This window comes from Tauraco erythrolophus, chromosome 6, assembly GCF_009769465.1.
Source record: "Tauraco erythrolophus isolate bTauEry1 chromosome 6, bTauEry1.pri, whole genome shotgun sequence".
Lineage (NCBI taxonomy): Eukaryota > Metazoa > Chordata > Aves > Musophagiformes > Musophagidae > Tauraco > Tauraco erythrolophus.
Window position 1 is genome coordinate 6938801 of NC_141470.1, and position 16334 is coordinate 6955134.

The following is a 16334-nucleotide window of genomic DNA, read 5'->3' on the forward strand; positions in this document are numbered from 1 at the left end:
CCAAAAGACATGCTCAATAGTGAAGGCTCGCTATACTGATACTTGGACGAAAGCAACATTTCTTACCTGGAACGCCTCTGGGACTCTGGTGTAAATGCAATATGTTTTTCTTCCCAAATGTCTTCTTCATCAGAGCCACCATCATCGAACTGCTGTATCCGTTCCTTACAGCATGCCTCAAACAAAGCTATATTGCCCTAAATACAGCAAAAGTATAAAACTTGTATTTATGATTGATCATTCTACTTACACTAGTAAACATTTTGGAAATACGGCTATTACAAAGAGAATCCAAAACTAGTGGGGGGGGAAAAAACTCCAACAATCAACATTTCTCTAACTTCTTTAAGTTTGGCATAAAAATATTCAGTGGTGCTTGTTTTACTCAGCTACTAACGAGTGGACCAAAGAACAGCTAGACGTTTCCATCATGTTTAAGAACAGCATGCAGGAATGACACTGAAGAGCTTTTCAGATAACCAGACCACAAAGCACTCCAGCTCATTTTCTGTATTGAGGTTCATTTCAGCTCAACTAGCAAATAGTATCTAGGGTTAGAGTCTGTCTCACATTCCTGTCACCACAATCTCACTGGAAGACTGAAATAGCTTCTATCCATAAAACACGTGTGCAATATGCACAAATCGGATCCAAGCTTGTCCTTGAACATGCTCATACAAATTAGAAGCAATTCTGTTTAACACTGACCACAAATAACAATAGTGCCTTCCAATAAGAAAATCTCATGATACAAGAACAAGGTAGGGTATTTATTTTCCAAAGATCGCACATCAAACGGCTACCTAACCACCACTACCAAAACTCTCAGGTCGCTCTGAAGTTTAAAAGACAGTATTTCTTCTGAAAGTATAGGAACACATACTTACACTTTCATTTGTACTGAGGGTAAAGTTTATGTCTGAGACTCGATCAAAAGAAACACTACAAAAAAGCAGATGTATGCAATAAAACAAGATGTTGCATTATGGCATGACGAAATTTCATTTCTCTTAGGTTTCTCATTTTTCAATAATCTAAAAATATAAGATTACAGACAAAGTAGTTTCCAACATAAAACAGTCAGATTCCCTATTGAGGCCTGGCATTCATGTGTTTTCTCTAACTGTATATTTTAAAGAAAAATTCAAAACAGTGATGTCTTGACCCTATAGTTAGCTGTGAAGATGCAACAAGCCTAAGCAAGCATAACTGAAATGCTATACTCAAATCCTGTACTGTTATGCACTGGAAAAAAAATGTAGGCCTGAAGAATGCCTAATCTGACTACAGCATTTGATACACCTCAAATTTCTGCAGAGATCTGCATTAGCAGTTCTTATACCTTCTAATTGATTTCACCACTCTACAGAAGGACCTTCTCAACAGCAAGAAAGTGGAAAATGTAATATCTACAACTGTTTCTTAAAGAAAAAATTATTCTTTTTTTTAATCAATCGCTGAATTTTTTTCCAAACTGAACACTAAATATTAAGCTTTACACATCTTCACATATTAAGCTATTGAGCAGTTTCACTAAAGTAATTACTATAACATGTCTTAGACTAAAAATAGCATTAGGCAAACTAAATCGAGGGGAAGCAAAAAAAACAGATGGAGAAAAGACATGAACTACTACAAGACTTTCAGAAGAGTTCATACATTCTTTCTCTAGTCACATATAGCAGTGCATGCAGCAGAGCACGTACTACTCTTCCTCACTGCATTACAAAGTAGGGAACAAAGGAAGTGGTCTAAAGGAACAGAAGTTTTAAGCGCGACTGAATTACTGTGTAAGTTACCATCTAATCACTGCGTGACAGTAAGCAGGTAATTTAAGGTGTAATTTATTCTTGCACAAAAGGCATAACTTTCAAGAAACTTTATCTACAGTTTTTTCAACTCATGAGCACATCATCAGTATGCCTATCAAATCTGAAGAGATGTACTGCTTATACAAGCAGTCAGCTTCTTTCCACCAAGACCATACACTATCAAAGGCATTTTCTTCACGGAATTCCAACTCCTATCCTTGTGAAAATCCACTTGTTGCTTCCCCTCCCATCATATCTCAACCTATAATCTCAGCAAATTATGTGGTGTAAAAAGGCAGCAATGCTTCTTAGGTGGCATGAGCAAGCTTCAGTCAGCCATCACTTGCTAAACATGTCTTACAGAAAAGCACTAAGACATTGTTATATTTTACCCTTCTAGAAACCATCTTCAAGTAGTGCTTTTTACTCTTACCTGCATGCTCTTGCATCCCAAGCAATGGGTTCTTACAAAAATAAAGATCAACTGTATTTTCAGCAAAACCCCCCATCTTTCCCTTTCCCATTATGGTATTAATTTACTTAGAAATGAAGAACGAGATCAGTTTTTTTATCAGGTGGTTTTGGTTGGTTTTGTGTTGGTGTGGGTTTCTTCTTTTTTTAATGTGATCAAGATTTTTCTCATTTCCTCATTATTTACCCTATTTGTAGAAATAAGTCTTAACTGCCTTGACCTTGAAAACAAAGGTAGATTTACGATGCCCTTTCTTACTGTCCCCTACAGAAAAGTACTCAGATGTGTTGTTCCTGTCATCTTTTCCAGGAAAATTTAAAAATAGAGCTATTATCTGGTCTGGTACATAGATTCAGCGGGGGAATGGAAATCACTGAGGCACAGAGAAAGTGAAAGTGTCCCCAACAACGCTATGTCATTGGACAGACATACCTTTCAAAAGCAGAGTTATAATTCGGTTATTTATTCACAAGCACTCTGCTCTCATGTTGGCACAACCAGGACATTAGAAATGGAAGACAAGCTGTTGCTTTCCTCTGTAAACTGTTTGGGGAGGCTTTCATCAATGCACATAGATAGTATAAAAAGCCAGGACTGAGTGGCAACTGCCCCACATCAGTAAAAGCTTGTATTTATGATCAGCAAAGACACAGCCAAACACACAGTCAGAAAGGAAATTTCCAAGACTATAGTCAAAGCCAGGATAACGTTATACTCACTTGCCGATGTCATCTTGATCAGCAAACTTCTCATCGTTGAAGCCAAACTGGTCAATAAAATTGGACGTCATTTGTTGCATCTGATAATCAGAAAAGGCCTGGCAACCCCAGGACCAATGACAGTGATATAATGATTCTAATAATACTCTAAATCCTATTTGCCCATTTTGGTCCAAAGACAAAAATCTCTCTAATCTAAACATAAAGGACAGGGAAACCATTTCTCTTACTATTGAATTTTAAAATGGTAACACTGACTACACATCTACTTACATTTACTAACTTGAAATCCAGTCTAATAGCAGCTCTCAATAAGAAAGTTAAATCTCTAGTTTAACCACGTTAGCAAGGACCTTTCCAAATGCACCCCAAAGAAACGGTGAAACACCACAATATACTAGATAAGAGAAAAAGTTGCCTTTGTTTGAAATAACATGAAGTTATAAATGGTAAGAACCAGAAAGGTACATTATATACAGATAAGAAAGCACAGTTGCATATTTATCACGTAGTTATCACTAGAAATATCCGTCTCAGGCACACACACCAATAGCATCTATTCGACATCTAAAATAAGGCAACTATTGAACATTTTACACCTCAACACAGTGTCACTGACTCAACTTGCTTTTTTTTTTAATCTCATCTGGTGCAGCAAGCCTGGTGCCATGTAGGCCACCTCATTATAGAAAAAACCCCCACAAAACTGTGGCAATGACACCAGCCACAAAGCTACATATTTATAATAGACTGGGCACATCTGTTTCTTCCAAAGTCACTGCTTGAAACTGGAAGGAGAGAAGAAAAGATAACCTGTGCCCCAGATTCCCTTATTAACTGTCCCAGGGCCCTGAAGTCTCTTTTGATCGCTCTTGGACATCATGTTGCAGCTTCATCGCCACCCACATGGAAGAGCAGTAATGGGTAATAGTCTGAGGGCTGTACCAGGCTAGGAAGTTTCCTAGCAATGTCCTTAACCTGGACACCAGGGAGGCAGCAGACATCCTTAAGAGGAGGGTCCGTCTAGCACATCAGACCCTTTGTTCCCCTTGGATGTGAGCTGTCTAAAACTATTACTCATCTTTTCTTCCTTGTGGAGGTGGTCATGCTATGGGGGATAGGCCTTTCTGACCCTGACAACACCCCTGGTGTAGATGGACAATCATCCACATAGTCCATCAATGGGCCTTCCACATCCAAGGCCTCATACCTGTTATACAGATACACTTGGGAAGGCAAGGTGGGGTTCCCCTGCAGCCTTAAGCACAGACTTGTCTCCATTCACTCCTTTCCTTTAAGCTACTGCCTTCTGCCTGGTGAGGGAAGGATACAGAATCCCCTTCGTCTTGGGTTGTTTTTTGTTTTGGTTTGTTTTTTTGGCTCTTCTTGTTGCTGTCTCAGGTTGGGCAGAGCATGACACCACCAGTCTATCTCTGTCTCAGACTCCCTGATGCTCCTTAACCTTTCTGCTTCCTCTCACAGCTCTGCTCCCATGCTGAGCAGATCATTGACCTGGTCACACCTCAGTTGTTCTCAACTACTGCTGTTCCTTACCAGGGAAAGGCATGACCTGCAGCTTGAGACCTGGATAGCTGCATGATTCCATCCAAGCTCTGTCTGTATAGCCACATCCCTTCTGCCAAGCACAGGGGACTTAACCTTCCGCCAGGTGGATAACATCGCCAAGCTCCTTCTGAGGCAGTGATGGCCAGCAACTAAACTCACCTCTCGAGCTGGGGGGCTGGCTGCACTTTCCTACACACCCTTCCTCAAGAACCGCTGTGCAAACTGCCACCCGACACCCTGACTGACACACCACGTTCTGTTTGCCTGCTCTGTTGGCAGCGGTCCTGGTCGCTAAGAGCTCCCTGGGCTGCTTTTTGTAGGGGTGGAGGCAGCTGTTGTTGCTCTGGCAACACCCAGGCCACATCAGCATCTCCTGTGAGAGCTGCTGGCTCCCAGGGTCTCTTTGCTCCCCTGGCATTTCCTTGCTTCAGGAAAAGTGCCTGTGCGCCAAGACCTGCCGCTCCGCAGCAGGTCAAGCCGGCTGCAGAGCAGCTCCCTGTGGTGACTGACTTTGGTGAACCACATAAAAAAGCATTAGATTCTTAAAACTGGAGCCACCACCCACAATCCAAGCTTGGATAAGCAATTACTTATTATAAAAGCTACAGAAGACGCATAAAGTATTGAAGCCAGTTTTAGACTAGATAGTTCCTCCTACACAGCTGTTAGTGTGAGCTGAAAGATTTTGGTCAATAACCCATGTAAGTAACATGTTCCATACAAGGGATCTATATGCAGTCTTGTGCTGCATGGCTCCCACTCTTTCACCACCAGTGAAAGAATTGGAAGAGAGGCATATTACAGAGAGTACTGTCCTATTACATACATACTGCCATTCTTCACCAAAATGGCACCAGTGTTCTCTGTAATCACTCATTGCAAAAATATTCTAATACCATAACCATATACAAACGCTGCATCATTATCAAATAAAAGCTATGAAAACATTAAAACTTCAAGGTGGATACAGCTTTGACTTAAGCTTTCAGTCTCGTTGATCTGAAAATTCCCTAGACATTCTCAAATTATTTTTCTTCCTTAAACCAAATGGTAAATAATTAATCTCTGAAAGCTCACAAATGAGTTGTCAAAAGAATATATAGAATTTAAAAATAAGTGTTCAAGTTCATTAGAAAATTAGTTCAGGAAGATTTGGCTACATACACTTGCCAGGTATCAAGGGTCTATAAAGCTGAAAACATTTGAGCTGCTAGATACTACCTGTCACAAGAGCATCCTTAGCACTTCACTATATTGTTGAGAGAGCTGCAGAATTTGACATTTTGCCAAAATCTAAAAGCATGTAACAACAAATAGCCAATCCTCATTTCCCCATCAAAATAAAGGTCACCATTGAAAAAAAAAAATATATATTGGCAAAACTCAGCAGAAACCCATTATTTGCTTTCATAGCAATTCACACTTGCCAGAAAACACAATTAGAAGCCACCATTTCAAACTTCTACATCTAGTAAGAACTAAAGTTAGCAGAAACTGTGTTCAACTTAGCCAGACAGCTGGCATAGAAAATGTGTTTTTAGGCATAATGAGATCTGCATACACAGCACGAGTAAAAACTGGGAGGCACACTAAGATACTGTGACTTGTGTTAAAAACCATACCTCCGAGTTTGATAAAATACAGTTGTGTGCATGCACACATGTTTAAGTTTCATTTTAAACTTTCTAGATTTGTATTTGCTTGTGACAGAAATACAAGTTCCACCGCTTTAAAATCTCTTATTTATTTTTACAGAAAGAGTAACTTATGTTGTTGAAAGAATTCAACTCACCTGCTGCAAAGAAGAATCCTGTGAGAAGCCAGTTTCTTTAAAGTCAATTTCATCATCACTGGAAGAATGAATGTGGCAGGTAGTAACCTACACAAAGGAATTCAGTCATTTGCATAGTATGACAACCACTCAAGTATGCTCATGCCATATGGCTGAATCTTCAGTTCCATATCAAAGCAATCAACTGAATTATAGTTTTCCCAACTGCTATACCATATAAAACAGTCCCTGAAATATTTCAATATCATTAACACATACATGAGTATGCCAGGAAAGCTCCTCACTGTTCGGACCCACCTAACACCAGTTCTAACACCAACACACAGGACAGGCACTTTTTGCAATTAATTAATTCTAGTGTATGGCATTTTTTGCCTCATTTTCTCTTACAGAAAATCCTTCTCAATATTACCAGAAAGGAACTACATGGTTATTTTAAGGCAACCCTGAATAATTTGTCCTGTAGACTGTTGTTTTCAGGCTTAGGGGAGGCATATTCTCCTCACCTAGTCTGTAAGTATACCTCACGAACATTCAATATCAAGACTAATATTAGAAAGATATCATAAAGAAACACATTTGAAGTTATACAAAGTCTCTTGTACAAATCTAGTATTAAAAACTGTATAGCATTCTTCACTGTACCAGCATCATTAGTGTACCTTGTCTAAAGACAAAATGAACAATTACTCCACATTTGTTTAATCTTCAGCTAGGTGTCAGTAGATAAGCTTATGTAAAAGGTTGGCAGTACTTCACAACTAGGACAATTAACAGTGGAAAAACAAAGATAAACTGCCTGTATAGTCTGAAAGTGTTTTGGGGAAACTCTTGAGGTCGTTCTGATACACACCCACTTCTAAATCAGCAGTTACTGTTGCCTTTAGAAAAACATAACAAGAACTTGCTTAAAACACAGAAAAGCCTAAAGAGGGAGGAAGAGAATGAAAGGGATAAAGTCTTGGTATTACAGTCAACACCCCTGGCATACAATAACTGAAAAACAATAGTCTCATGGCTGCAGAAGCAGTTAATTATGCATAGGACCCCCCAGGACCACATACCTTGTTCCTGTACAGTAAAAGAACTCTCTTTGGTGAGCACCAAACGACTAAAGCATTGAAAGTACTCACAAGATCAGTTATTCCCATAGTCTTCCCACAACTAACTTATTTACATATTTTTTTAATGAACTTCACATCATAAGAGTATGCATGCACATAAAGGTCAGATCATCTGAGCTTAGTAAAGCCAGCAAGCTGACTGAAGAAGATCAGGTAGAACAGTAAACCACAGTTCTGCCATTCAGGTCAGGAACTGTGTGCTTTATTATATCACCCATGACTAGATTCTGCTTAACAGCTTGCTTAGGACAGGAAAACCTTGAACGAAGTAAATAAGTCTACTCGTCTATCCAGCAATAAATAAGGCTAATCCATAGAAAATTAAGAAAGGTGTGATTAAGATCTTGCTCTGGGGACAGTGAAAATGTGCACTTTAAATCAGGTACACAATTTTTTAGGCACAAATATTAGTTCTGATAGCTTGTTTTAACCCAGGATTATTTCATCAACTTACAGAAGAGCTCAAACACTCAGACATGCCGAATTGTCCAGCTTTGTAGATGGAGAGGCCAGGTCTCTGGAGACCAAAGCATAGATCAAAAGCATGGATATTAGGGGACAGGACGACTTGGAAGAAACACTGTGGGGCTGTGCTTTCAGGATACACCCATACAATAATTGTAACTTAAAACCTGACCCAGTAAAACAACAAGCTGAGTTTTTTTGAAATCTGTCTTTTAATGCCTCCTACACCTCACTATACTGTCCATTACTACATTATACTGTCCATTATCTCCATTATCTGTTTAAAGATACTTTGAACTAAATGCTAATCCAAGACTCATAGGCATTGATCATGCAAGCAGAAACAAAGCCTGTAACTTCAGAAATTCAAAGACACAGTATTTTCCAGATGGCATTTTAGACACAAGAATTTCTTTTAATGCTTCTCGTTTCTATTCAAACTGAATATTGTGAAGTTTGGAGATGTGTTTTAAATGAGGTTTTACTGTTGTTACATCAAGTACATCCAAGTAAATTATTACATATCTAAAAAGCTAATTACAACTATAAATCAACTTCTAATTCTGCCTCTTTAGATGTCTCTTCTCTTGGCCTTGACCAAGAAGTAGTTTCTAACAAGAGGAAAATATTATTCTACAAGCACTACGAACTTCTGTGCTCATGGAAGAAATACCATGTGTACATCACTTGGTCCTGTCTACAAGCTGCAGCTTCAGATGAATTTCCTAATGCTTCTATTGCCACACATCATGTTAGCATTATGTTCCAGTTGCTATATTATGTTGAAGTAGAAAATTTAACAGTCTATTAGTCTTGTAGCCCTATTAATATAGCACCAGCATAAGTTAATAAAGCCACATGCAAAGCACTACATTCCTGGAGAAGTCAGGTATATTAAAATCCATTAATTGGTCCGTTTACATTGGAAACAGCCTCTGCTTATGAAAGCATTCAAGTAATTACTTTTAAACTGTATGTTTAATATTATTATACAAAACCTCTTCATACTTCTACTTAAAAGTTTAGCTTTTTTCTAAAAATGTAATCACTACTGCTGCGTGCAGAAGAAATGCAACAGGTCCACAACAAGAGTATGCTGAAGTCAAGTAAATTTGCAAGGTCACCAACACATGCAGTGGGATGCAGGTAGCATCTTCCCATTAAACTTACATAGGCTCATTAACATACTATAGGTAAAGCAATTAACATCAGCTCCTGCAGTTTTAGTTTGTTCTCTTCAAGCAGACAGGAACTTTCAAGGACACTAACTCGAAGTTGTAAAGAAATCTTCCTTCTTGGCAATTGTCTGAAATGAGCTATGCAAATTGAGCTACTGCAAGATTCCCATACAAAAACATTAATGATATGGCTTTAGTCGTAAAGTAAACTAAAGAATTACCAGTTCCATAGCTCAACAACTAGACATGCTTGTTGACATAAGTACATGGTAGTTGGGAAGATTAGTTGTGCTGCTGACAAAAAAAAACCCTGAGGCCCAAATAAACGGCAGCAATTTTGTACCTTACCCATCGCTACTTACCAGGTCCACTGTATTCCTCTTGTTAGTTTCTCCTAAAGAGCTTGTGCAGAATATCTCCCATCGCTCTCTGACTTCCTCTGGAAGCTCTAACACAGCAAACAGGAAAAAAAATACCAATTTGATACTATCTGCAATGGAGACACATTTAACTTTTAATTTTTATCTTCTGCTCTATGAGAAATACTGCAAAGAACGTGCACATCCTCCTAAATCCATAAGGATTGCTCCATCTAGAAAACAAGCCCAAATTAAGCAGTCAGCATCTCTTTGCATTTTTTTCAGTGAGTTTTGATACTGTTTAGGGAAAAAAGACTTATGCATATGTTTAAGGATAGCTGGTTTTAAATTGAAGGCATCAGAAATAATATTTTCTTCTTTTATCCAACAACTGCCCTTAAGTTTGATTCACTTCCTCAAAATTTGATAGAAGTCATGAAGACAAACTTAAAAACCTTAACATTACCTTTAATGAGCTGTTGGACTAGCGTACTGTTTGGCCCCTTATCTGTACTATGCACGATACAGTTTGCTATCCTTGTTAGATGACCCATGTAGCCATGCCGTCTTCCTCCTTCAGCCCTGCAAGAGACAAAAAGAATTCAACTGCCCACACTCAGAGAAACTGTGCTACATTTTGTTATAAAACACACTACCAGAGACGAGAATTTACACAACACAAATAGCACAGCGGTTCTTAAGCAGAAGAGTTGCATACTAACACCAAAGGTTCACAGAAATACTCAAGAATTTAAGATACCCACTGGTTTGACTACATCGAGTCAGTTTAGAAAACTTAACAAGCATGTAAACTACCAAGAAGGAAGTGCATAGTATCCAATTAGATTATTTCGGCTTTCACATTTGCGTGTGTGGAAAGAAAAATGTACAGCATTATCAAGATAAAGACAAAATTAACAACAGATCCCTAGTTTTTAGGAAATTTCTGTTGCTGAGAGTATTTTTCAAAACCTCAATACATCAAACACTCTCTCAAAGCTTTGATCCCATGATCAAAAGACAAAAAACAATCTTAAATCCTAAGCATGCTCTAGTACTGCAGAGTTTCTTAACATTATGGTTAGCATAAAGCAGGAATGGCATGACCAACTGAAACTTAAGTTGGTATCATTGCTTTCCTGAAGTTTAGGAATGACATTTAAGTGCATACCAAAGGTACAACTGCAAAGCCGTTTGAATATTTATAACATGACAGAACTGCTTTGTAGAAAGAGGAATTACCACTTTTTAGAGTAGTGCTTTGAGTAGCTATGATCAGCAGGAATCATTTTAGATCCCACCAAAGAGCTAAAGTGAGAGGTCCAACTTGGACTCAATTTCTAGCATTTAGCTGTAAGCTCACCAGTCATTTGCTGTGTCAACCCTTTAAGGTTTTTGTGTTTTTTAAATGGAAAAAAAATAAATCAAGACCAACCCACTCAATTGGCAAGACAAACCTCCCATGAACTTGACTAAAATCCTTGCAAAGTGACAGCAGTTCAGGAAGTAGCTTGCTTTGCAAACAGCAACCACATTACTTGCGTTTCCACCATCATCAACAGCTAACACATGAGGTGACTGAAATTATGCTATGTCAGTGCTACATGTCATGAATAAAGCTGTATCACACTGTTTACAGGAACAACTTAGAGATTCCTGTCTTATCTCCTTGACTGTGTAGGTAACAAGTACATTCAAAACAAGCAGCAGTATTTCCACAAATTAAAGGTAGCCTTTACTGTTCAGTATCTCCAAAGTCAAACTTACAAGTCTTCAGAGAACTGCTTTATCACCTCAAGTGAAAATTAAGGGTTTTTTCTCCTACTATGAACACAGTTTCGGACAACATTAGCTACTTGAAGCTTCTATCCTTTCACCAACACATACTTTCAGAAGCGTTCCATTGCTGAGGACTTGGCTTTTACTACTTAGGAGTCTGTTGCTCCCTAATACGCAATACACTTTGATGTGTTTATAAATACTTTTAAATTGCTTACTGGAGAAAAGTATTTCCTGTCCTCTCAAAACTTATGGTCTGTTTCTGTACTTGAAGATAGGCAGACTTTAAAGATCATAGTAGTATCTTATACATGGCAAGAATGATCATGGGAAAAAGCATTAGAATGCTACCAAAAAGTACTATGATAGAAAGCCTTAATCCAAACATTAACATGGAAGTATTTTTAGAACTGCCCAGATCAGTTATGAATCGGTCATATGCTCATTTCACAATTCAAGTCTTACATAGACAATTGCAGAGAATAAAAAAACTAGTTACTCACTGTTTCTTCTCATTCATCTCCCATGCTTCAAGTATTCGTTCTATTAATTGGCACTTAAGGAAAAGCTATCAAAAAAGCAAAATATGCTTAGTAGAAGCAGAGCAGAACACTATTATGCATTTTACAGGTAATTTTAACAAATACTGAAGTCCCACAAGACAATTAATTTGAGGTTCAGGATAAATACTTTCATTAAAGGGTTTAAAGTTCAGAAGCAGCAGTAAGATCCCAACCAGAAACCTACAAACTAAGCCTACATTAATTCTACTTCTCTTTATAGCTGCTGAGTTGCAGTAGCATAAAGCTACTGAAATAGCAATTTTAATTCTTAAATTAATTCTTAAAAATAAGAGGAATTTCTCCTTCAAGGAAAACAAATACTTGCAGCTCTGCACACATGCTCACTTTGAGGCAGCAAAAATCTACTCTATGGCACTTTCAGGTTTAACACCCTGACCTGACATTTTAAGAAAAAACGGAAAAATATTCTTGTTCATTCTATACATAACGTAAAACTGGAGTATATTTTCTGTAAGAGTAACTGCTACAATAGTCTGGAGACAGGAAAACTCAAGAGGTACCCCAAAAACCCACAACTTACATGTTTCAGTAAGAGATTGTCCCTAGTAGTGTCCTGATCTGTAATTGTGCCATTTTCTGTGCTTTCAAGAGGACTTGCAAGAATCAATGCAACACAGATTTCTACTTGAGTATGCAAAAAGTTATTCCATGTATACTTAAAGAACATGTCCTGAAAAAAAAATTCAACAGTTTACGCAAACCAAGGTCTTTTCATTAAACCTAACCAATAGTCTTACCCCAGCAAGTCATCTGAATGGCTACACTGAAATAAATTTTGACTTTTACAATAAGTATTATTGTGCAAGAGAAAACTTATGACATACAAAAAAGTTAATACTTGTGCTTGCTATTATCTGAACAAGAGGACTACCACACTGGATCAGAAAAATAGACTCAACTGTAACTGAGTTTATCCCAGAAATAACCAATAACGCACTTTCAGAAAACAATGGCAGGGAGGAATGATGCTCCCCACTTACACTCTTTCTGCAGAAAAGTCAGAAGTGTTATTTATGACCTTAATAGCCCTTGACAGATTCCTCTTATGAGTTCACTTAACCTTCCATCATCTACGATACCATTTATAACATGCTCCTCACTTCAGTAAGATTTCTTACAAAATCATATCTATCTGTTTTGAACCTGTTATCTACTAATTTTATTCTTCTATTACAGAAGGCTACCTCAGATGATCTAGATGCAGTTTAAGATTGTTAAATGCCTTACACAAGACAAACACTGAGGCTGAGACACAAGAAAGTGTTCATTAAGTCATGTTCCTGGTTCTCTACATTACTCTTCTTCAACATAGGAAAGATTTTTTCAAGCTTTGTCTCATTATTTTACACTACTTACTGCAAAACTCAAATGATTGCTGTCACTGCTAAAATGAAATTAGTTATGGAAATAAATGCAGTGATTGGAACAGTATTAAACAATTTAAGTCTCATTCAAAATACAGCCAGAGATCTCCAATTTTACTTCAGCCCTCCTAAACTACGGACATCCTCCCATTAAGATATGCGACTGGAACTAGACAGTTGCTTTCCCTCACAGTCAAGCCTGCACAGTAAAGCATGTACTGTTTCAGCAAACAGCACAAAGCACTGAGATGTTTATGTGGCTATAATTACAGTTTTTCCTCATGTAAAACCTGCAACAGAAATGCATGTTCAAACCTCACTGAATTTAGTTTACAAAATCATCATCTATCAAAAATTTAGTTGTGGTGAGGTTAGCAGCTGCAAACCCAAATCGTGCAGAGAAATACAGATGAAGACATTAGAACCATAGCTGTATTAATTAGTTGAAGGAAAAAGGGATTTTCCTAACTAAATTAAATTACTAATCACTAATAACTAGACTAAAACAATTTGGGGCAGAGAAAATATTTACACTTCAAGTTTGCAACTGCCTGCTTAGAAACAGAAATTTACATATTGTATTCAGAAACTGTAGTACAAGTTCTAGCATGTTTTGCTAGTTATTTTTTAAACGACAAAGAATATGTCCTGCTATAGTTGAAGTATGAGGTAGGAAGTACTTAAAGTACACATTCCACATTAGCAAAAAGTAATGAGTTAACTATTGCGCAATATCTTGCTTTCAGATGTTTGAACGCCTACGATCTACCAATTCAGGCTGCCTAGGCAGGTGGTGGAGTCCCCATCCCTGGAGGTGTTTAAAAACCGTGTAGCTTTGGTGTTGAGCAACATGGTTAAGGGACCCTGACAGTGCAGGGTGAATGGTTGGACTCAATGATCTTGAAGGTCTCTTCCAACCAGATGATTCTATGATTCTACAACTGTCCCTTTATAGGACAGTACAGACACCATTTGGTGTGTCATATATTCTTAAGAGAAAAGAGTGGTTTTGAGGGAACAACTTAAGAAAAGAACGAAAACAACAGGGAAGCCTTTAATAGGGCTGAAAACTTGAGAACATACAGATGAAAAAATAAGCTTGCTAAGAAAACCACTTCATGTATTTAAGAAGGTGTAGACAACAGAATCATAAAACAGTTTGGGTTGGAAGAAAGCTTAAAAACCATCTAGTTCCAACATCCCTGCCATGGGCAGGGACACTTTCCCCTAGATCAGGTTGCTCAAAGTCTCATCCAATCTGGCCTTGAACACTTCCAGGGATGGGGCAGCCACAACTTCTCTCCGCAGCCTGTTCCAGTACCTCACCACTCCTATTTCTCCTTATTTCCTCTTTATATCTAATCAAAATCCATCCTCTTTCAGTTTAAAGCCATTGCCCCTTGTCCTGTCAGAACATGCCCTTGTAAAAAGTCCCTCTCCAGCTTTCCCGTAGACCCCCTTTAGGTACTGGAAAGCTGCGATAAGATCACCCTGGAGCCTTCTCTTCTCCAGGCTGAACAGCCCCAACTCTCTCAGCCTGTCTTCATAGGAAAGGTGCTCCAGCCCTCGGATCATCTTCGTGGCCTCCTCTGGACTCACTCCAGCAGCTCCATGTCCTTCTTGTGTTGGGGACTCCAGAGCTGAACACAGTATTCTAGGTGGGGTCTCACGAGAGCAGAGTAGAGGGACAGAATCCCTCGACCTGCTGGCCACGCTTCTTTTGATGCGGCCTAGGACATGGTTGGCTTCCTGGGCTGCCCGCGCACATTGCCGGCTCATGTTGAGCTTCTCATCCACCAGCACTCCCAAGTCCTTTTCCTCAGGGCTGCTCTCAATCCATTCTCCGCCCAGCCTGTACTTGTGCTTGGGATTGCCCTGACCCACGTGCAGGACCTTGCACTAGGCCTTGTTGAACTTCATGAGGTCTGCACAGGCCCACCTCTCCAGCCTGTCAAGGTCCATCTGGGTGGCATCCCTTCCCTACAGCAGGTTGACCACACCACACAGGTGGGTGTCATCAGCAAACTTGCCAATAATGCACTGTCCATGTCACCAAAGATGTTAAATAGCGCCAGTCCTAATACCACTTCATTGAGGAACACCACTCGTCACTGGTCTCCACTTAAGACATCGAGTCATTGAACCACAACCTGAGTGCGACCATCCAGCCAATTCCTTATCCACCAAGAGGTCCATTTGTCAAATCCATGTTCATGTCTCTCTAATTTAGAGACAAAGACATCATGTGGGATAGTGTCAAATGCTTTGCACAAGTCCAGGTAGATGATGTCAGCTGCTCTTCCCTTACCCACCAATGCTATAACCCTGTCACAGATGGCCACCAAATTTGTCAGGCAGGATTTGCCCTTAGCAAAGCCATGCTGAGTGTTCACCGACCACCTCCTTATTTACCATGTGCCTTAGCATAGTTTCCAGGAGGATCTCCTTCATGATCTTGCCAGGCAGAGGCAAGACTGATTGGCCTGTAGTTCCCTGAGTCTTCCTTTTTTCCCTTTTTAAGCACCATTCAAGTGATCAGAGGAAAATGCTGACTTCAAAAATATGAATTTAACAGTAAAATCCAATATTAAAAGTTCATAAACACTGCAATAGAAGCCACGACACAAACAAGCTGAAACATTAGGCTGGAAAAATATACTACAAATTATCTGCAGTGACAGAAAAAACAGACAGATCTTAATAGTAATCCATAAAAATAAAGAAGTTAAAGTTCTTACCAGTATTATTCCTATGCTGTTAAGCTCTATAAGCTCCTGATTCACACTGCTTGTATTCGTCTGTAAAAGGCTAGATATTAATCTAATTACATTTAAACGTGTGTTTCCCACAGGTGGATCCAATATACCCCAGGTTGTCTTCATGACACTTTTCTGAAAAAGGTATGTACACAAAACCCATTAAAATATCTTAAAAAACAGCTCATCATTACTATGTAGAGTAGTGCTTAGATATGTACAATCAATCCTTGAGCAACAATCTTACCTTCTCCCTACAAAAAAGCAATTTTCAGTTCTGAATAGATTATTTTAGCTCTGTACACAGGAAGTACTAAGAACAACCACATGAAACCAATGGCACTGTAAAAATTGATTGTTAACTA

The 16334-nt window shown here is 38.8% G+C and overlaps 1 protein-coding gene across 1 annotated transcript in view; it reads right to left on the reverse strand.

Annotated features, from left to right (window-relative positions):
- The window catches only part of PPP6R3 (protein phosphatase 6 regulatory subunit 3), a 39169-nt gene that overhangs the window by 13748 nt on the left and 9087 nt on the right, over nucleotides 1–16334 (reverse strand). The window contains 9 exon segments of the mRNA XM_009986272.2: nucleotides 67–197; nucleotides 888–942; nucleotides 3003–3100; nucleotides 6361–6447; nucleotides 9490–9575; nucleotides 9953–10068; nucleotides 11769–11833; nucleotides 12370–12519; nucleotides 15952–16104. Coding sequence (XP_009984574.2) covers nucleotides 67–197; nucleotides 888–942; nucleotides 3003–3100; nucleotides 6361–6447; nucleotides 9490–9575; nucleotides 9953–10068; nucleotides 11769–11833; nucleotides 12370–12519; nucleotides 15952–16104 — 941 coding nt within the window.